Source organism: Pongo abelii, chromosome 1 (genome assembly GCF_028885655.2).
Source record: "Pongo abelii isolate AG06213 chromosome 1, NHGRI_mPonAbe1-v2.0_pri, whole genome shotgun sequence".
Classification (NCBI taxonomy): Eukaryota; Metazoa; Chordata; class Mammalia; order Primates; family Hominidae; genus Pongo; species Pongo abelii.
This window is the reverse complement of record NC_071985.2, coordinates 157,283,524-157,306,571: the sequence shown is the minus strand read 5'-3', so window position 1 is coordinate 157,306,571 and position 23,048 is coordinate 157,283,524. Positions and strand designations below refer to the sequence as shown.

Below are 23,048 nucleotides of genomic sequence, written 5' to 3'. Positions count from 1 at the left end.
GCCTCTGCCTCCCAAAGTGCTGGGATTACAGGCATGAACCACTGTGCCCAGCCTAAATGAAAATTTTCTTTTTTTCTTTTCTTTTTCTTTTTTCTCTTTCTGTAGCCAAAGCCTAAATGAAAGTTTTCAAGCAGTGTGAGGATAGCCATTTGGGATGGTGGATTTTTTTTTTATTTTGAGACTGAGTCTTGCTCTTGCTCAGGCTGGATTGCAGTGGCTCCATCTGGGCTCATTGCAACCTCTGCTTCCTGGGTTCAAGCTATTCTCCTGCCTCAGCCACCCAAGTAGCTGAGATTACAGGTGTGGGCCACCACACCTGGCTAATTTTTATATTATTAGTAGAGATGAGGTTTTGCCATGTTGGAAACGCTGGTCTCTAACTCCTGGCCTCAAGTGATCCACCCGTCTTGGCCTCCCAAAGTGGGATTATGGGCATGAGCCACCATGCCCAGCCAGCGCAGTGGATCATACTGACATAATTAGCATTAATTTGGTATGATTGCTTGTCACTTAAAATTTCACTCTCAGTAGTAAGAGACTTGCAGGAGAAATCTGTGATGGTTCACTGAGTGACAGAGGATGAGATAGATATGTTTGGGAGGGAGATTGTGAGGTTCAATACGGGTCTTTTCCTTGAACCAGTTGTATCCGGTTCTTTATCTGTAAAATGGAAATAATATCTATAACACAGAATTTCTATGAAGATTAAATTATATGGTGTATTTAAAGCCCCTAGCACATAGTGACTAGATCAAAGTAGTTTCTCAATAAATATCCATAATACATCCTTGTCATTTCTCCTTTTTTTTTTTTTTTTTTTTTTTTAAGAGACAGGGTTTCACTCTGTCACCCAAGCTAGGTGCAACCTTGACCTCTGGGGCTCCATGGATTCTCTGGCCTCAGCTTCCTGAGCAGTTAGGACAATAGGTCCATGTCAACCACACACAGCTGATTTTTGAAATTTTTAAATGTTTTGTTGAGACAGGATCTTGCTATATTGCCCAGGCTGGCCCCAAACTCCTGGCCTCAAATGGTTCACCTACCTCAGCCTCCCAAAATTCTAGGATTATAGGCATGAGCTACTGTGCCCAGACTTTCTCTACCCTCTATCTACCTGCAAGATTGATATCAACTGGCACCAATCTTAGAAGTAAAGCTGTGATAGAACACTGGACTGAAACTCTAAGTATACTTCTGCTAATTCATTGTGAGACTGTGATACTAGAATTTCCTTACTCTGCATTAGTTTATCTATAAAAAGAGAGATTTGACTGGGCGCAGTGGCTCACGCCTGTAATCTCAGCACTTTGGGAGGCCGAGGCGGGTGGATCAAGAGGTCAGAAGATCGAGATCCCGGTGAAACCCCGTCTCTACTAAAAGTACAAAAAAAAAATTAGCCAGGAGCAGTGGCGGGCACCTGTAGTCCCAGCTGCTCGGGAGGCTGAGGCAGGAGAATGGCGTGAACCCGGGAGGCGGAGTTTGCAGTGAGCCTAGATCGTGCCACTGCACTCCAGCCTGGGCGACAGAGCAAGACTCCGTCTCAAAAAAAAAAAAAAAGAGATCTGATCTTATGCTGTTCAATTCAGCACCAGAATTCTACTTTTATGTATTGTTTTTCACATCCCCATACAAATGATTACTATAGTCTTAAACATTCCTCTGTGCATTTGCTCTCATTTTTCTTGCTTGAAATACCCTATTATCTGTTTTAAATTTTACCTAATCTTTGACGTTAGATGCAACCACATTAAAACACAAGGATACCATGGATTTGAAAAGATGCAGTTAGCAATTGACTCCTCTCCTCAATCAAGCCACCATACTAATTTCATTAATTTTAAAACAATAATCCCTTATTTTATGTAAACAAATTGTTGGACACCATTTATTAGCATTGCATAGCAGGATTTTATGTTACTATCTTTTGAAAAACCTTTCTACCACTTTTACCATTTGCTTTGTGCTAATTTATAAGCTTGTCTGAGTTTAAAGGAGCAGTAAGCCTAGGCTTGGTGTCTCATGCTTGTAATCCCAGCACTTCAGGAGACCACGGCAGGAGGATTGCTTGAGGCCAGGAGTTCAAGACCAGCCTGGCATCATAGTGAGACCCTGTCTCTATGAAAACAGAAAAAAATGAAATAGGGTGAGGTGGGTCCCAGCACTTTGGGAGGCCGAGATGGGAGAATCACTTGAGCCCAGGAGTTCCAGACCTGTTTGGGCAACATGGCAAAACCCTGTCTCTACAAAAATTACAAAAATTAGCCAGATATGGTGACATGTGCCTGTGATCCCAGCTAGTTGAGAAGCTGTGGTGGGAAGATCATTTGAGGCCAGGAGGTCAAGACTACAGTGAGTCATAATTGCACCACTGCACTCCAGCCTGAGTGACAAAATGAGACTGTCTCAAAAAAAAAAAGGCAAAATTATGATATTGATATTCTTATATGACACTTTGAAATAAGTTTTATTGCTTTATGTCACTGAGTGTGTTTCATCTATCTCGTTAGATTGATTCTTGTCATCAGGGAGGTGTCTTGTATATTAGTATCACTTCAGTGTTAGCAAACGTTTGATAAATTGGCTTAGGAACTAATAATAAGTTAAACGTTTTTTATATCACCAATTGGAAAAGAAAAACTCACTTGAGCTCTACAAGTTAATATCTATTACTCATTTGTAAAAGTTAGAAATCTTACCTATTTCCTTTAGCATTTGTATTGACATAGGTTTATTTATATTGTGTAGTGAACTCTTGATTAGTCAAAAAATGCACTGTAGTCTGACTTTCTGATAATCAAGGATTTAAGTCCCCACAATAAATACACATTTCTACATACTGACTTCATAGGACATTTTTCCTTGTTATCCAGTTTTAACTTTTTCTAAATAATTTTCCGTTAGAGTTCACCGAACAGCAGAAAGAATTTCAAGCTACTGCTCGTAAATTTGCCAGAGAGGAAATCATCCCAGTTGCTGCAGAATATGATAAAACTGGTGAAGTAGGTATATACATTTTAAAGAGGGAAAAATCTTTTACATTTTTTACAAGATTATGTAATCAAACTATCTGGATTTCAAAATATATTTTAACTCAGTTCTTTTCTTTTTCGTCTAGTATCCGGTCCCCATAATTAGAAGAGCCTGGGAACTTGGTTTAATGAATACACACATTCCAGAGAACTGTGGTAAGCTTTCTTTATATTTTTAATACTGGAATGCATATGAGTAAGAAAAATTGTGGAACTCTACTCAGTCACTTTTTTCAAATATTTCTTGCCATTAAATGACTTTCTGCCTTTGTCTTCCTGCTCACACTACAGTGTTTGCCCACTTTTGGAAGCTTGTTCTCTATACTTAGATGCATTTTTCCTTCTTCTAACTGGTTCCAACCTTAACTTGCACCCAAACCTTGGTAACTTCTGTTTCTAGAGTTGGTCAATTTGTTGCATTTTATTCCTATCTTCTGTATTACATTTTATTGAGTCTTTTTTGTGAACCATCATTCTTTTCCTCAGACCTAGTTTTAGAGTTGAATTGAGTTTTAACAAAATCAAGTTAGAACAGGATTATAGGTTCAAATTACAAATAGTAAAATAATTTTTTGAAAATTTTAGAGCTTACTTTAAGAAAGTATAATTTCTTATTGTGCCAGCCAGAACACATGTAGGTATTATATTGCAAATTTCCTTTTAAAACAAATTTTGGTCATATTGAAAGAAATTAAAATAGGTTACCTTTATTTCTATTGTGATATACTACATATTATAATGTGTTGAAACATTTTGATACTGTAGGAGGTCTTGGACTTGGAACTTTTGATGCTTGTTTAATTACTGAAGAATTGGCTTATGGATGTACAGGGGTTCAAACTGCTATTGAAGGAAATTCTTTGGGGGTAAGTGACTTGGAAAATTAACTACCTAACTGAGCTCTTGTTAATGAGATAGTTACTCCTGAAGAAGTTGGATTTTTAGAAGAAAAAAAAAGGAGAGTCAGTTACTACTAGGTAAGGTTAGTGGGTACACAGAGTTTTCTTTAAAGAGGAACACAAGATTCAGCAGTGAAGCCTGGAGTTCTGATTTCAAGGCTTGATCACTCTGACCTTGTTGTCTCTAGTACTCGGAGTTCTGACTGTCCTTTGGAGGAAACTGTATACTTTGGCTGCAGCTTCAGTGGCAATTCTTAGGTAAAGCCAAGGGCTAAATCCAGCATTCAGGAGCAGGATTGGGATGGCTTGCTGCCACTATGGCAGTACTGAAATTTAGCAAGCAATTCTTTTTTTTCTCACTCTGTCACCCAGGCTGGAGTGCAGTGGTGTGATCTTGGCTCACTGCAACCTGCACCTCCTGGGTTCAAGCAATTCTCCTGCCTCAGCCTCCCAAGTAGCTGGGATTACAAGTACGTGCCACCACGCCCAGCTTATTTTTGTTTTTTTTTTTTTGAGATGGAGTCTCACTCTGTCGCCCAGGCTGGAGTGCAGTGGCACGATCTCAGCTCACTGCAAGCTCCGCCTCCCAGGTTCACTCCATTCTCCTATCTCAGCCTCCCAAGTAACTGGGACTACAGGACTACAGGCACCCGCCACCATGCCTGGCTAATTTTTTTTTTTTTTTTGTATTTTTAGTAGAGACAGGGTGTCACCATGTTGGCCAGGATGGTCTCCATCTCTTGACCTCGTAATCCGCCCACCTCGGCCTCCCAAAGTGCTGGGATTACAGGCGTGAGCCACTGCGCCCGGCCTAACAAGCAATTCTTAGGCCTGATCATACATACCGTGTCACATATTCTAAACATAATTTTTTATTAGTGCATTTTACTATAGTAGATTTTCACAGATTATAATGCCACAGGTCCTCCATATAACCTAATTTTATGAAAATATTTAGATTAGCAGATTTATTTCCTCATTCTAACTTAGAGGCAAGGTATAGGCCAGTTCTTTGGACTTACTTCTTAGGTGAAAAATAGTTATTTTTTCATTTTGAATTATAGCATCTCTGAATTTACATATCCAATAAAAATGACTTGATTTTTTAATGTCAATTTTCTTCGGTAGCAAATGCCTATTATTATTGCTGGAAATGATCAACAAAAGAAGAAGTATTTGGGGAGAATGACTGAGGAGCCATTGATGTGTGTGAGTATGTGTAGCTGCCGCTTTATTTCACACTTAAGAAGGGAACAAAGGTGCTATTTCTCCTTTTCAGTCTGTATGTATATATTGGGATATTTAGCATTGAAACAAAAATTAGCAACATATTATTGCAATGATGTGTCAAGGATGCCAAGAAAGTATCATAATAGGCCGAGGGCAATGGCTCACACCTGTAATCCCAGCACTTTGGGAGGCCGAGGCAGGCAGATTACTTGAAGCTAGAAGTTCACAGCCTGGCTAACATGGTGAAACCCCATCTCTACTGAAAATACAAAAATTAACCAGGCGTGATGGTGCCTGCCCATAATCCCAGCTGCTCAGGAGGCTGAGGCACAAGAATCGCTTGAACCAGAAAAGTGGAGGTTGCAGTGAGCAGAGATTACACCACTGTACTGCTACCTGGGTGACAGAGTGAGTGAGACCCTGTCTCAAAAAAAAAAACCAAAAAAAACAACAACAACAAAAAAAGATGTCATCATAATTTCCTTGCTTATTTCCAGGAGAAGAGAGATCTACTTGTGATGTTTTTGGGATGTCAAAAAGTGTCATAATAATCCTCTTACTTCAGGAGAGAGAGATCTATTTAATGGAGCATTCTACACTTTAAGAACTGAGTCATTGTGTCAGGAAGTTCAGATAGAATGTAGGGCAATGTATGTTTGAACTAGTAGTGTTTTGAATTAGTAAAAAATTAATGTTGGCTGTTCGTGGTGGCTCACGCCTGTAATCCCAGCACTTTGAAAGTCTGAGGCAAGTGGATCACCTGAGGTCAGGAGTTCGAGACCAGCCTAGCCAAAATGGAGAAACCCCATCTCTACTAAAAATACAAAAATTAGCTGGATGTGGTGGCGCTTGCCAGCTACTTGGGAGGCTGAGGCATGAGAATCTCTTGAACCTGGGAGGCAGAGGTTGCTGAGTAAAGATGGCGGCACTGCACTCTAGCCTGGGCAGCAGAGTGAGACTCTGTCTCAAAAAAAAAAAAACAGCAATTAATGTGGGCTGGGCATAGTGGCTCACACCTGTAATGTCAGCACTTTGAGAGGCTAAGGCAGGAGAACTGCTTGAGCCCGGGAGTTCAAGACCAGCCTGGGCAACACAGTGAGACCCTGTCTCTAAATAAATAAATAAATAAATAAATATTAATGTGAACCTGTAACTGAAGAAATAGCAACTTATTTGTTGAATGACTGAATGACTTGGGAAGAATAGTTGTAGAGTTTATTTAAACCTCTGAAAGCAACCCAACAAATTTTTACATTAGATTTTTTTAAAAAGATGAATACACAGACATACACACACACACACACAGAGGCTCTATTCTGAAACTGTTGTTTACCTAAGGATTTTTACTTCTTGTTTATTCAAACATATTTCAATCTAAGGTGTGGTTGTTATACTGAAATACAGTAGATTTGTTAGTTTTGAGCTAATGATGAGAATTCATCTTAACAGAAAATAATATTTGAAAATAAATGTTTTTTATTTCAGATACCTAAATTTCAAGCAAACTGTTTAATAAAGGAATTTGTACATATTTGCTAGGAAATTTGCAATTTTTTTAACAGTTGAGAGGTTAGCTAAACATTCTCACTATTGTCTTTAAGAACTGTGTGAAACATCTCGATTGTTCTCCTGTAGCACAGACAGTCAGCTCTCCATATCCATGAGGGAATAGTTTAGGACCTGTTGCCCTCCATATCAAAATTTTTGGTTGCCAAGTCCGTTATACAAAATGTACAGTTAGCCCTTCATATCTGTGGGTTTTGATCCACAGTTGGTTAAATTCCAAAACTCGTGGATGCCAAAGGCAAACTTCCAAAAAATTAAAATTTTATAACTTTACTAATTATAAAATACTGAGTATAGAAAATTTAGAAATATTTAAAGTAGAACAAAAATATCTGTAATCCCTCAGATATGGAGTTAATTAGTATTACTTCCTATTGTAGTGCCTACCAGAGTTTTAAATATGTAATTGTGTTTTTAACAGTTAGCCCCCTATTATATACATGTAGTTTTATGTACTTCTTTATTTAACAACATGAACATTTTCTTATGCCTTCTTTTTACATGCTGTAACAGTACTGCATAATTTGCTATCTAATGGATATGCTATAAATTGTTTCACTTTTCTGTACTGTTGAATGTTTAAACTCCTTGGGTTTTTACTTTAGAAAATAATGTTATGGTAAGAAATAATACAGAAAAAAATAAATAAAAATGATCAAATAAGAAGCCAAGAACAGGCCAGGCATGGTGGCTTATGCCTGTAATCCTAACACTTTGGGAAGCCAAGGCAGGAGGATTGCTTGAGGCCAGCAGTTCAAGACCAGCCTGGACAACGTTGAGAGACTGCCACCACACACACACACAAATATATGTGTGTATATATACATATATATATATATACACACATATATATACATATATATATACACATATATATACATATATATATACACATATATATATACATATATACATATATACATATATACACATATATATACATATATACACATATATACATATATATACATATATACGTATATATACACATATATACATATATATACATATATACATATATATACATATATATATATATAAAAAACCAAAAAGAAAAAAAGAAGACAAAAACAACTCTGAAGAACCAGTAGTGACAAGCCATTTTGTATAGAGAAAAACAGACCCATTTACTTCACAAGCTCTAAAAGCTTCACTGTATTATGAAACAGACAGATGTCTAATAGCATATTTCAGGGAAAAAATCACCTGAAAGGTGGTTAAAACAAAATTTTGGTACTTGAAAGGGGCATCTTTTATGGACGACTCCTTAATTTGTCATGATGCTGAATACATCAAATCTCCAGGTAGCAGAGTAATCTAGTTCAGTTAACTTGAGTGATGCCTGAATCCCCTCTACAAAATCCCTGTCAAAAGACCATCTGGCTGACATGTTTTTATACCTCAGGTGCCTGGGAATCAACACCTTCTGAAGCAGCATCATTTGCGAGCATGTGTTATCATTAGAAAAATATTTTAGATTACATAATGCTTAAGCACAGAACCTGTCATTTTTTTTTTTTTTATAATTTTACCAGTTCATACTGTAATAGGTGTTCAATAAATGTTAGAGTGATTTCACTGTAGTTTTCTTTGGCTATATTGCCCTTCAGATGTTTGAGTATAGTTATTTTTATTTATTTATTTATTTATTTATTTTTTGGGACGGAGTCTCGCTCTGTTGCCCAGGTCGGAGTGCAGTGGTGTGATCTTGGCTCACTGCAACCTCTGCTTCCTGGGCGATTCTCCTGCCTCAGCCTCCCAAGTAGCTGGGATTACAGGTGCGTGCCACCACGCCTGGCTAATTTTTTGTATTTTTAGTAGAGACAAGATTTCACCGTGTTAGCCAGGATGGTCTCTATCTCCCGACCTCATGATCTGCCCACCTTGGCCTCCCAAAGTGCTAGGATTACAGGTGTGAGCCACCATGCCCAGCCAAGTATAGTTATTATTATTATTATTATTATTTTTTTTTCTGAAATGGAGTCTCACTCTGTTGCCTAGGCTGGAGTGCAGTGGCGCCATCTCGGCTCACTCCCATGTTCAAGCAATTCTCCTTCCTCAGCCTCCCAAGTAGCTGGGTTTACAGGCGCCCACCACCAAGCCTGGCTAAGTTTTTGTATTTTTAGTAGAGACAGGATTTCACCATGTTGGCCAGGCTGGTCTTGAACTCCTAACCTCAGGTGACCCACCTGCCTCAGCCTTCCAAAGTGCTGGAATTACAAGCCTGAAGCCTGAGTCACCACGCCCGGCCCTAAGTAATCATTTCTAGTGCCGCTATATACCCTTACTACTTTGAATTAAAATGTATATAGTTTCTTTCTTTTTTGTTGTATATTTAAAAAAAAATAAATTGACATGGGTTCTCGCCATGTTGACCAGGCTGGTCTTGAACTCCTGGTCTCAAGCGATCCTCCCATCTCAGCCTCACAAAATGCTAGGATTACAGGCGGGGGCCACCATGCTCGGCCCATTTTCTTTCTTCTTTGGACTGTAAGTACCTTAAGGGCAAGTAACTTGTTTCTTTAGTATCCATAGTACCTGCCACTCTTGAATTAACTTGCACTAACACTTGCCTTCTACCACCCCCTTTTATCCATTACTGCTTGTGTCTTGTCACTCCTCTGTTTAAGAGCTCTAAGAGGCTCCCCTGTTTCTACCAGATAAAATTTTAAATTTGTAATGTGATATAAAAGATTCTCGTCGACCATTTCCTTCCTTTCTTTCCAGACTCATGTCTTACCATTCCCTTACATGCATAGAATTTATGTACTGTGGAACTCTGGTACTTTCAGCATTAGAAACACTGGGTAACTCTGTTTCTTATCTTAGCATCATAGCATATGCCATTACTTGTACCTGGAATGCATATTCTTCCTCTTTTTCCCTCCTCCCAAAGAAGCCATTTTCCTTTTTGAGACTTAATTTAAACATCCTGTCCCCTGGGAAACTAGTTTCTCAAGCCCCTTATCTGTGATTTTCACACACAGAGTTGCAGTATAGTTATTTATCTTCACTGTTACATTGTGAAAATCTCTAGGACTGAATGTCTTTTACCTCTGGTTTCCCCATATCCTAGTTTATATTGTGGTACATAGTAGATATTCAATAAATGTTTGCATGAATGAATACATGTGAAATTGAATTTAATGAACTTGTTTGAAGCTATCTAACATTTTCAATTTTTTTTTAATACATGATTTGTTGATATACCTATGCCTAATTTGAATTATATATTAAATGTTTTTAGGCCAGGCACTGTGGCTCATACCTGTAGTCCCAGCACTTTGGGAGGCTGAGGCAGAGGATTGCCTGAGCCCAGGAGGTTGAGACCAGCCTAGGCAACACAGTGAGACTCCATGTCTACAAAAAATTTAAAATTAGCTGGGCATGGTGATGTGTGCTTGCAGTCCCAGCTGTTATACACGGGAGGCTGAGGCAGGAGGATTTCCTGAGTCCAGGAAGCCGAGACTGCATTGAGCCTCTGTACTCCAGCCTGGGCAAGAGAGTGAGACCCTGTCTCTTACAAACAAAACAGAAAAGTTTTTACATTTGAGTGGTTTCTTTGATTTTGTGAGAACATTTTAATTTTAGATATTTAAAAATATTTAAAATACAGCTTAAAAAATAATATAGTCCTGTTTCCAAACAGTCAAAATTTAATCACTAACATTTAATTTCATTTCTCTTGTTTTTATATATTCAAGGCTTATTGTGTAACAGAACCTGGAGCAGGCTCTGATGTAGCTGGTATAAAGACCAAAGCAGAAAAGAAAGGAGATGAGTATATTATTAATGGTCAGAAGATGTGGATAACCAACGGAGGAAAAGCTAATTGGTATGTTGTTCAAAACATCTTTGTATATTTTTTCTTAATTGTTTTATCTTCAAATCTCTCTTTCTTCTTTCTGTATATTTTTAAACCACTACAGTTAAGGTATGTTTGTGGAACTGGAAGGCCTATAGGAGATTATAAACAGTTCAGTGATTTTCAAAAACTATTTTTAAGCCCCTGCACTATTTTTTCAAATTAACTCTCAGAAGTTTAATGTGTAAAATAAAATACAAATGCGTGCTCTGTTTGAATCTGATTAGGAAGGTTAGCACTCTATCTACTTGGCTTATTATCTCCACTCCTCATCTCCTATACCAGCCGCTCCTTGGAATCCCTAAAACTCTAAGGAAAAAGGAAAACCTTTGGTATAGTGCCTGTCTCCAGTTGTCAGAAATAAACAGAGTCAGTCTTAAAACAGGTTATGTATTAGAGAAGACAGAATTTGACTTTAATAAAATCTGAAAATTTCTAATACATGGTCAAAAAATAATGAAGTTCAACAAAGGACCAAAAATAATTTGTATAAATATAAAATACTAAAGAAAAACACTTGATTATTTGTTGATAAAAGATGAGGAAAGTTCAATAAGTAACTCTTAAGTTCAATAAGAATCAATAGTATGAGCCTTTAAAAAGCCAATGTGATTTTAAGCCAAAGTAGTAGAAGTACAGCATCAAATAGAGAAAAAATGGTGACACTTCTGGGCAACACATTTTAAAACATGTATTGAAAAACTTGACTAAATCTAGAAGCAGGTAAGTGTCTTGCATTAGGAGGAGCCTACAAAATATGTTCTGCAAAGCAAAGCCTTGGTTATTTTGGAAGAATCTTGAAGTTTTTCAAATATTATTACATAGAAAGATGATCAGGCTTATATATTTACTTCAGGATGCCAGCTTAGAATTAATGAGTGAAAGTTAGAAAAACGTAGACTTTAGCTTAACATAAAGACAAGCTTTCCATCAGCAGTGCTGTTAAGTTGTCATGGGAAATACTGTATTTACCCATCACTACAAGTATATAGAGAGTTTCTAGAATAACTTTTTATTGATTGGAATAATGTACTAAATGACCTGTCTGTCTCTCTTTGTAAAAAATTCAGATTCAATATATTTGTGTGCCATATACTACAGTTTTCTAGCAAATAAAATATCATTTTTTTTCGGAGTGAGCCTACTAAAAAGTTATTTAGATTAAACATATCAGTCAATTCCTTATGAGCATCCTAAATATATTCAGTATTATGGAGTGCTATATCTTTACCTTTAAGCAATTCCTGGTAATATCAGCAACTAATAAAAAGGGAAGAAACTATTAAAATTTAACAAGTTGAGAGAAATCTAACAACGCAGTTTGAAGTTTTTGTAATTTTAAAAACGGATTAGCCAGGTGCAATCACTCACATCTGCAATCCCAGCACTTTTGGAGGCTGAGGCAGGAGGATTGCTTGAGCCCAGGGGTTCAAGACCAGCTTGGGCAACATAACGAGACCCCATCTTTACAAAATTAAAATAAAAAGAAAAACTGATTACAACTGTTCACTGTTCATATAGTAAGGCAAATTAGGTAATATATGAAACCAGATAACAATTTTTATGATTTTGTTACTATCATTAAATAAAACTATAGAATGAGTGGTAATGTATTGGTTTTAACCAAAGAAAATAAGTTTGTGTTGTTTAGGGAAGAATATACGTTTTTAAAAGAATTTTTCGTGTACCAGGATATACAGAACATGAATTAGACAGATGCTTGGATATTTGCATTTTTTTCTTATGTTACACTTCAAAATCTTTCTGAGAAATTCTTCTGTAGGAAAAAATCAGCAAATATTCATAATAACTCAGCTATAACAAAAACACTGACTTGCTGCATAAAGAAACAGTAGTTGGAACATATGGGTCTCCGTTTTATTTATTTTTTTTGAGAACATCTGCCCTTTAATTTGCATTTAAAATCAGTTTCTTTAAATACTTTAGTTACAAGTTCTGAATAGTGAAGACAGAGTAGTAGATGCTGCAGGCACTCAGTATTGGCTCCCACCCCTTCCCCCCTTCCCCACCCCCAGGCCTCACTTCTTGGCTCAAGATATAAAAGGGCACTCTCTACTGGCCCTGGTGTCAAATGTCAGCAGCCTCAGGCCTGGATGCAGTTGGATACAAAGCCATGAATCACAGTAGCTCCAAGGAATTCCAATGATTGTGCCCAGATCCACGGGCAACACACCTTAGAAGTGACCTCATCCATTACACCACTATCTACTAATACCCTCAGGGTGGTTTCCTACCCCAGTCCACGTCCTCCAGATCTGTGTCCTGCAGAGGAAGAGACAAGGCCCCGCTATAACGCAGGAAGGAACAAGAACTGCCTCCTCAGCCCACGTGCTTACAGCAACTTAATTGGAAAGCTCAAGGCAATCTGAGTTAGTCTAGAGTAGACCTCCCTTCCCTAGTCTCTACCAGGCTCTGACCCTTCTTTGGGACCACGCTCGGTTCCACTGCCATGATGTACTAGAATCTGCTCTAAGTAAGAACAAGGTGCTAGAATGAGGCCCAGCAACCAGGAGAGGGTTGCTACAGCCCCAGCTGTGTGAGACTGTGCCAAGACGAGTCTTCTTGGTGTGAGCCTATGATGGAGAGCGTGAGGGCAGGCCTGGGCTCTCCTTCTATCATGATTACAACACGTGACCTCAGGGGACCTCTGCCCTCTCCTCCCACTCACACAGCCAGATCCCCTGGCCTGTGCTTCCTGGAAGAGGTAGAAGAGGCATCTTGAAGTCAATGACAATGGAGAATGAAGGTGCCACTGAAGAAGCAAAGCAGCACCTCTTTGCCTGTGTTCAATCCCTCCACACAAGTGGAATCAAGGGAGAATGTGCACAGCCAGGACAGAGGCTGCTCTGAGCTTGGGAGGCACAGCATCCTCCTAGATCTCTCTGCAGAACAAACTTTCGAAAGATAGGAACTTAATCACATGGTCCCCGGGGGTTTCTCTATAGTATACCAGCACTAAGGAGAAGCAAAATCATCTTTGCAGAGAGCTGATGGAAGAAAGGCAGGAATATGAATGAGCATCCATTAAGGCTCTCTCTCAAGCTTAAGGAATTAAGATATTCGAGGGTATGAGACAGGTGCAGAGAGGGAGACAGCCTGGCAGGAACACCAAGAAAAGACCTGTGAGTGCTGGTTACATAGTGCTCTGCTTCCTTACTTGAGGCCAACAGCATGTGCATGCCTGTCACCAGGCTAACCTGGGACCCGTGAGGGGACAGGGAGAAGACTGGTTTTCAGTTCCTGCGTGATCAATTTGTAGGGTGTGTGGGTTCCTCCTAAAGAGCCAGGAGGAGGACTCTGGGATCCTCTACCACTGCCTTGATTTTGCGGAGGAAAGTCACAGCCTCTCTGCCATCAGTCAGCTGGTGATCATAGGTCAGTGCCACGTACATCATGGGCCGCACCTCTACCTTGCCTCCTATAGCCACTGGCCTGTCAGAGCTGCCATGCATCCCCAGGATGGCAGACTAAGGGGGGTTGATAATGGGTGTTCCAAAGAGCAAGCCAAAAACGCCTCCATTGCTAATGGTGAAGGTACCGCCATCCATATCTTCAATGGCAAGTTCATTCTTTCGGGCCTTTTCTCCCAGTTCAGTGATGGTCTGTTCAATATCTGCATAATTCATAGCTTCCACATTCCTGATGACTGGAACCACTAGACCCTGTGGGGTGGCCACTGCAACACTGATGTCAATATAATCCCTATATACCACCTCTTTGGTTGTATCGTCAATCACTGCATTTACAACAGGCTGTTCCTGCAAGGCAAAGGCTGAGGCTTTCACAAATGCCGACATGAAGCCTAGTTTGAGGTTGTGTTTCTTCAAAAAAGCCTCTTTGTGCCGAGCCCTCATCTCCTGGATGTTACTCATGTCAATCTCATTGAAAGTTGTCAGCATTGCACATATATTCTGGGCCTCCTTCAGACGCTGAGCAATGCACTGCCGCATCCTGTTCATTTTCTCCCGATGTTCTGAATGCAGACCTTTGCCAGCTCCTGGCTCAGCTAGTGGTGGGACAGCAGTGGGTTTTACTGCAGACACAGGTTTGCTAGAAGGAGGTTGTGAGGGCAAGGGCACCGGTGGCATCTGAGTGGGTATGGGTGCTGCAGGGGGAGGAACTGCCACTGCTATAGGTTCTGCTTTTGGGGCTGCAGCAGCAGGAGCTTCAGCCGGCTTGGCCTTAGCAGGAGCAGCACCAGTTTTCCTGAGTGTGAAAAGCAGAGTGCCTCCTTTGACTTTTCCCCCATCAGGTACCAAAAGAGCTTCAATCATGCCATTTGCTGGTGATGGAACCTGCACCGATGTCTTGTCAGTTTCAATCTCACAAACTGAGAGGTGAGGGCGTGCTGGCAGTCCTCACAGCCCTCGTTCACTCTGGCAGTCCTCACAGCCCTCGTTCACTCTGGCAGTCCTCACAGCCCTCGTTCGCTCTCGGCGCCTCCTCTGCCTGGGCTCCCACTTTGGTGGCAGTTGAGGAGCCCTTCAGCCCACCGCTGCACTGTGGGAGCCCCTTTCTGTGCTGGCCAAGGCCGGAACCGGCTCCCTCAGCTTGCAGGGAGGTGTGGAGGGAGAGGCGTGAGTGGGAACCGGGGCTGCGTGCGGTGCTTGCGGGCCAGCTGGAGTTCCGGGTGGGCGTGGGCTTGGCGGCCCCCGCACTCGGAGCAGCCAGCCAGCCCTGCTGGCTGCGGGCAATGAGGGACTTAGCACCCGGGCCAGCGGCTGCGGAGGGTGTACTGGGTCCCCCAGCAGTGCCAGCCCACCGGCACTGTGTTCGATTTCTCACCGGGCCTTAGCTGCCTCCCCGCAGGGCAGGGCTTGGGACCTGCAGCCCGCCAGGCCTGAGTCTCCCACCCCCTCCATGGGCTCCTGTGCAGCCCAAGCCTCCCCGACGAGCGCCGCCCCCTGCTCCATGGCGCCCAGTCCCATCGACCGCCCGAGGGCTGAGGAGTGCGAGTGCGTGGCGCAGGACTGGCAGGCAGCTCTACCTGCAGCCCCGTGCGGGATCCACTGGGTGAAGCCAGCTGGGCTCCTGAGTCTGGTGGGGATGTGGAGAGTCTTTATGTCTAGCTCAGGGATTGTAAACACACCAATTGGCACTCTGTATCTAGCTCAAGGTTTGTAAACACACCATTCAGCACCCTGTGTCTAGCTCAGGGTTTGTGAGTGCACCAATGGACACTCTGTATCTGGCTGCTCTGGTGGGGCCTTGGAGCACCCTGTGTCTAGCTCAGGGATTGTAAATACACCAATCGGCACTCTGTATCTAGTTCAAGGTTTGTAAACACACCAATCAGCACCCTGTGTTTAGCTCAAGGTTTGTGAATGCACCAATCAACACTCTGTATCTAGCTGTTCTGGTGGGGCCTTGGAAAACCTTTGTGTCTACACCCTGTATCTAACTAATCTGATGGGAATGTGGAGAACCTTTGTGTCTAGCTCAGGGAATGTAAGCGCACCAATCAGTGCCCTGTCAAAACAGGCCACTCGGCTCTACCAATCAGCAGGATGTGGGTGGGGCCAGATAAGAGAATAAAAGCAGGCTGCCCGAGCCAGCACTGGCAACCTGCTCGCGTCCCCTTCCACACTGTGGAAGCTTTGTTCTTTCACTCTTTGCAACAAATATTGCTACTGCTCACTCTTTGGGTCCATGCTGCTTTTATGAGCTGTAACACTCACTGCAAAGATCTGCAGCTTCACTCCTGAAGCCAGCAAGCCCACGAGCCCACAGGGAGGAAGGAACAACTCCAGACCTGCCGCCTTAAGAGCTGTAACACTCACCGTGAAGGTCTGCAGCTTCACTCCTGAGCCAGCGAGACCACAAACCCACGAGAAGGAAGAAACTCTGAACATATCCGAACATCAGAAGGAACAAACTCTAGACGTGCCACCTTAAGAGCTGTAACACTCACTGCAAGGGTCCGCGGCTTCATTCTTGAAGTCAGTGAGACCAAGAACCCACCAATTCCGGACACAAAACCACTTCATCTTCTGCAACTGTGTCTCCAACAGCTTTCTCCCACCTGACATCTCCCTCTGTGACAGATTCTGCAGACGCTGGGGTTTTGACTGTAACCAAGTCATCCTTGCATACAGCTGTAGTTCTGAAGAAGCAAACACTGAAGACACTTGTTAACTTCCTGCTGTTAGGGTAACCTGGTCCCTGGCATAAGGAGACCCCAGGCAGGGAACGTCTCCCTAGAGGGCAGTTCCCCTTCTGGAAGGCGGAGAGCGAGCGGCTGAATGCCTGGGACACACAGCGGGACCGGGACAGCATCATGGCGGCCGGGTCTCCGTTTTATATTATTCCTTTTCACAGGCAGCTCTATTTGCCCTCCTTTTCAAGATAGCATGCCCCTTAAAGAATAAAATTAGTTTTGGGAAAGAAAAAGTGCCAGTTTCAAAAGGCACAGACTGTCTTGTTGTAATAATAATACTATACCAGGAATTTTTACTTACAACTCACATTACTAAAAGAAAGTTAAATAGCATACTATAGTCCCTCCTTATCCTTGCAGGATACATTCCAGGACCCCCAGTGGATGCCTGAAACCTCAGAAGTACCAAACCCTGTATATACTATGTTTTTTTCCTATACATATATACTTATTACAAAGTTTAATTTATAAAGTGGGCCCAGCAAGAGATTAACAACAACTACTAATAAAATAGAACTATAACAATGTATTGTAATAAGTTATGTAAATGTAGGCCAGGCATGGTGGCTCACACCTGTAATCCCAGCACTTTAGAAGGCCCACGTGGGAAGATCCCTTGAGTCCAGGAGTTTGAGACCAGCCTGGGAAAGGTAGTGAGACTTCATCCCTACAAAAAATAAAAAATTAGCTAGGCATGGTGGCACATGCCCATAGTACCAGTGACTCAGAAGAGGTGGAAGGATCGCTTGAGCTGGGGAAGTCAAGACTGCAGTGAGCCAAGATCATGCCACTGTACTCCAGCCTGGGCAACAAAGTGAGATCTTGTCTTAAAAAAAAAAAAAATTATGTAAATGTCCTCTTTGTCTTTCAAAGTATCTTATATATACTTTACTGCAGGTAGCTGAAACCACAGAAAGTGAAACCCCATGGAATGGGGGAGGGCGTACTGTGTTATTAAGACATAGACCTCAAATACTAGCTCTTCCATATACTAGGTACGTGACTAGGCAAGTTTTTAAACCTGATTATTTCCTCATTTGTAAAATGTAGGTAATAATAATTGGGATTGTTAAGAGAATTAACTGAGAGAGCAATCACCATGTGTTATTTGCTGATATTATCACCATTATCGGGTATGTGTATCTCTTAGGTATTTTTTATTGGCACGTTCCGATCCAGATCCTAAAGCTCCTGCTAATAAAGCCTTTACTGGATTCATTGTGGAAGCAGATACCCCAGGAATTCAGATTGGGAGAAAGGTAAAGTATTTATCAATGATTAGGGCCCCAAACATTATTTTAATTATAAATTGCAAAATTACTTAACTTTCCTTTAATGAAAACATTTGTATGTATTAAGTTGGAGTAAAAATGAAGCTGTGTTTTGATGATATTAGATCAAATAGTCTATATACTACTGGAGATTTTGTGAACAGTCTTTTCAAGTCATTTTGAAAGAGTAGTACCAACCTGTGGAGAAGGCTAATAACAGCTGTGAGGAATAATGAAGTAAAATCAAGCTATCATTTATATTACCTGACCAATAATAAGAATTTTGGATATTTCAAAGGACTTTCCCACTCTTTTCCCCATTGGATTCTCACAGCGACCTTTTGGTAGGGTAAGTGGCATTATGCCCATTTTACAGATAAAAACAATGTGACATAATTGAGATTTTACTAGGTCATACAACATTAAGAAAAAAGTCTATGCCTGAAAAGAGTGTAGAAAGTAGCAAATAGCCTTGAATGTGGAAAGGCAATAAAGTCTTACTTAAATAAGAAAAGGTAATTTAACATATTTGAAAAGGTTTGTATTCTGAATATGTGGAGATAAATTTGGCATTTAAAGTAGACTAAAGAGAAAAGAGTTTAAAATTTTATAAATCAGAATTTAAAATTATAAATTTTATAAAAGAGGAAAGAAATGAAGTCAATAAAGTTTTTTGTTTTGTTTTGTTTTGTTTTTTTTGAGACAGTGTTATGCTCTGTTGCCCAGGCTGGAGTGCAGTGGCAGGATCTCAGCTCACTGCAACCTCTGCCTCCTGGGCTCAAACAATCATCCCACCTCAGCCTCCTGAGTGGCTAGGATTATTGGCATGCACCACCACACCTGGCTAATTTTTGTATTTTTTGTAGAGACAGGGTTGTGCTGTGTTGCCCAGGCTGGTCTCAGACTCCTGGGCTCAAGCAATCCTCCCACCTTGGCCCCCTAAAGTGCTGGGATTACAGGCATGAGCCACTGCACCCAACCAAGGTCCCAAAGTTACAGGCAGAGTTGAAATCAATATGAAGGTGTCCTAGGACCTTACCCAGTGTAGTTTCTGATACTGTATTGTGCTATATTTTCAATCAGATATTAAAGGTGGACTGCACTTGACAAAACAGATGATACTGTTGTATATAACAAAATATAAGAACTAAAAATTGTTGTGCTTTTCCCAAGAAATTGTTTTTTATTTGTGTAACAGATCATGTTTCTGTCTTAGGAATAGTTGCTAGCAAACTTGGCCAAATGTATGGCCCATCTTTAGAAAGTATAAAGGACCTAACAGCTTATACTTTTTTTAGTAGTAAACTCACTCCTGATTTTATCTTGCTATTTCTAGTTTTTTTTCTTTTTGCCTAATTTTCTCACTTGAAAAAAAAATCTACTTCAATAAATATTTATGTAGTGCATACTATATACGGTATTCTAACTATTAGGGATACAGTATGGATCAAAATGGACAAAAATCCCTGGCCTTAGGTAAATTACTTTCTGGTGAGGGATACAGATAATTATATTGTGTATATTTAAGCCTTCTTAAATCTTTATTGAAACAAATAGATATTTACAAATTTGTGAAATTTGATGTTTTCAGGCCAGGTCTGGTGGTTCATGACTGTAATCCTAGCACTTTGGGAGATTGAGGTGGGAGAACTACTTGAACCCAGGAGTTCAGGACCAGCCTGGGCAACATATTGAGACTTCACCTCTACAAAAAAATTTTAAAATTAGCCAGTTGCAGTGACGCACACCTGTAGTCCCAGCTACTTGGAAGGCTGAAGTGGGAGGATCACCTAAGTCCAGGAAGTCAAGGCTGCAGTGAGCCACGCTCGTGTTGCTGTACTGCAGCCTGGATGACAGAGTGAGACCTAATGTTTTCAAATGTTTTGTGTTTTAGAAATTATATGGTTTGAGATGAGCCCAGGAAGCATTTTGGTTTTAAATGTTGTGGGGTTTGGGATGAATCTGGTAAGGTGTTTTCTCATTATATCTGCATGGTGGTCCAAGATTCTAGTTTATTAACTTTTAAAGACAAAATAAAGGGATGTTGGCTTCTTTCTAGGTCAAACTATTGTTATCATTTCTCAAACTCAGAAGCAGACTATTAAAACCAGCAAATTAAAGGATTAGTTTATAGCTCTTTGTTTACATTGCTCCTGTTTTCTCATTCTGCTTATTAAAAATGAGATCTTTTTTTCCTTATTAAGAGTTATGTCTGCAACTTCCTCTCATGATTCAGCATAACACTAATAGTTATATGCAAAGAGAAAGAGAAATAAAAAATAAAGCAAATGTATCAAAATGTTAACAATTGGTGAATCTATTATAGATGAAGGGTATATAAGTACTTATATGCCTATTACAACTCCTCCATTGGTTTGAAAATTTTTAAAACAAAAAGTTGAGGGAATGTAGCTAGTTTAGTAGTTTCTTATAAAGTCAAACATACACTTACCACATAACCAGTGCTCTTAGATAAACACCCAAGAGAGATGAAAATAAAGACCTATATACAAATGTTTATTGCAATTTTATTAATGACTGCTAAAAAGGAGGGGAGTATCTGTCAACTAGTGAAAAGATAATGAATATATGGTACATCCATAGAGTGGGATACTACTTAGCAGTAAAATAAATGAATTATTGATCATTCAGCACCATGGATGAATCTCAGAAGCACTATACTAAGTGAAAAATCAGACACAGAAAGCAGACTTTATTATTTCACTTAAATGACGTTCTGGAAAAGGAAAAACTACGCGGAGAGAAATCACAGAGTGGTTGCCAGGGGATAGGTGTAGAATAAGGAAATTGACTATAAAGGGAGAACAAGGTAACTTTTTGGGGTTCTAAAATACTCTATATCTTGAGCATGGTGGTAGTTACACACATATACATTTGTCAGAGCTATTAGAAATGTATACATAAAAATGGTGACTTTTCTACATGTAAATTATATCTCAGTAAACCTAATCTTAACAAAGAGTCAAAGGAAAACAAAATCAATTTTTATTCAGTAGATTATTTTACTAGTTCTATTAAGATTAAAGGTCTAAATCAGATTGTGTTTACTAAATGTTTTTTCTGACATGGTAAAATAGATAGCTTTCAAACATATAATGAGATTTGTCTTTGTTGATAAGATGTACTTGTAGACCTTTAGTGTCGGTTTCAAAATTTGTGAAACATTGTTTTGGATTATGGTTGGCAAATTTTTTGGTCAAGGTCCAAATTATAAATATTTCAGGCTTTGCAGGCCATCTCTGTGTCACAACTACTTAGTTCTGCCATTGTAGCAAGAAAGTAACTGTAGATGATATATGAACAAATAGGCGTGACTGTATTCTAATCAGGCTTTCTTTGCAAAACAGGCATTGCAGACTACAGTTTGTTGATCCCTGTTTTAGGTAATTGCAGAAAGTCAGGAAACAGTGATTAAAGCAAAAATTGACGCTGGCTCAAAAAAAAAATTCCTTAAAATATATCAATTTTCTTATTAGGAATTAAACATGGGCCAGCGATGTTCAGATACTAGAGGAATTGTCTTCGAAGATGTGAAAGTGCCTAAAGAAAATGTTTTAATTGGTGACGGAGCTGGTTTCAAAATTGCAATGGGAGCTTTTGATAAAACCAGACCTATAGTAAGTAATGTGGGTTGATAATCTTTATAGGATCTTTTATTTATTACATTAAATAAGTAGTTTTACTTTAAAATTGTATGTTTAGTGTGTTTCTCTTTTTAATATCTGCTTATTTTATTAAGGATATAGGAGAAATACTGTTATCTTCTGTTCTTTTTTTTTTTTTTTTTTGAGACAGAGTCTCGCTGTGTCAGCAGGCTGGAGTGCAGTGGTGCAATCTCAGCTCATTGCAACCTTCGCGTCCTGGGTTCAAGAGATTCTCCTGCCTTAGCCTCATGAGTAGCTGGGCCTACAGGCGCACATCACTCTGCCCAGCTAATTTTTGTATTTTTAGTAGAGATGGGGTTTCATCATGTTGGCCAGGATGGTCTCGATCTCTTGACCTCGTGATCTGCCTACCTCGGCCTCCCAAAGTGCTGGGATTACAGGCGTGAGCCACTGTGCCTGACCATATTGTTACTTTTCTTAATTTTTTAGATAATTCTTCAACTTTTCTTACCATCCGTTATAGAAATTATTTTAGCAACTGCAAAATTACTGTAGTTGGTGCTAGATTTAGAGAGGCAGTCCACCCTAAATATGGTCATCCTGTTAATATGTACTCATTTTTTGTTTTTACTCATTAAGAATATTTCCCCTAGTAAGGTTTCTCTTGTTAAACAAAAGCAATGACTTTTTTCTAGAGTATGATATTATGCCTAACAAATGCCTCTTACTACCTTTAATTAACAAATAATATAAACTTACGTGCCTATTCCCAGCTCCCCACCAGTTTCTTGTTGCTGTACATCACCTTCTCTTTGTACACTCCCTAACATAGACACTTAGGCAGATATTGTGTGTTTTAAAGATAACATGAACTTTTGCTTTATAATATGTTAAAATACTAGGTAGCTGCTGGTGCTGTTGGATTAGCACAAAGAGCTTTGGATGAAGCTACCAAGTATGCCCTGGAAAGGAAAACTTTTGGAAAGCTACTTGTAGAGGTAATTTTAATACTGCTTGCTTTGTTCAAATGTAAAGACACTCATTTTCATTTAATATTTAGAAATGATTTTTAAACCACAAACTAATCAATTTCTACTTTGATAGCAAGAAGATAATGTGGTTTTATCAAGATGAGTTTCAAAGACATTTCTTTTTAGAGTGTGCCACTAACTATTGGTTACTTCTGAACCTGACACTGTGTTATGCGTTTTTTTTTTTTTTTTTTTTTTTTTTTGAGATGGAGTCTTGCTCTGTTGCTCAGGCTGGAGTGCAGTGGCACAATCTCAGTTCACCACAGCCTCCGCCTCCCGAGTTCAAGCAATTCTTCTGCCTCAGCCTCCCAAGTAGTGGGAACTATAGGTGCGCACCACTATGCCTGGCTAAT

The 23,048-nt window shown here is 40.0% G+C and overlaps 2 protein-coding genes across 7 annotated transcripts in view; one reads left to right on the top strand and one right to left on the bottom strand.

Moving 5' to 3' along the window:
• The window catches only part of ACADM (acyl-CoA dehydrogenase medium chain), a 41,227-nt gene that overhangs the window by 5,370 nt on the left and 12,809 nt on the right, over positions 1-23,048 (top strand). For 3 of the 6 annotated variants that reach the window (XM_009248888.4, XM_024245449.3, XM_054532991.2), the window contains 8 exons: positions 2,902-2,999; positions 3,116-3,185; positions 3,795-3,895; positions 5,057-5,137; positions 10,429-10,559; positions 17,918-18,026; positions 21,536-21,676; positions 22,567-22,662. In XM_009248888.4, the coding sequence (XP_009247163.2) occupies positions 2,902-2,999; positions 3,116-3,185; positions 3,795-3,895; positions 5,057-5,137; positions 10,429-10,559; positions 17,918-18,026; positions 21,536-21,676; positions 22,567-22,662 (827 nt within the window). Of the gene's footprint in view, positions 1-2,901; positions 3,000-3,115; positions 3,186-3,794; positions 3,896-5,056; positions 5,138-10,428; positions 10,560-17,917; positions 18,027-21,535; positions 21,686-22,566; positions 22,663-23,048 lie in introns of all 6 variants that reach the window. The other 3 variants (XM_024245437.3, XM_024245444.3, XM_054532990.2) reach the window with 1 other exon arrangement.
• On the bottom strand, positions 13,745-16,890 carry LOC100440394 (dihydrolipoyllysine-residue succinyltransferase component of 2-oxoglutarate dehydrogenase complex, mitochondrial-like). Its single transcript, XM_054532993.1, is given in 2 exon segments — positions 13,745-14,940; positions 16,583-16,890. Coding segments are annotated over 2 exon segments (1,362 nt in total). The 5' UTR covers position 16,890; the 3' UTR covers positions 13,745-13,885.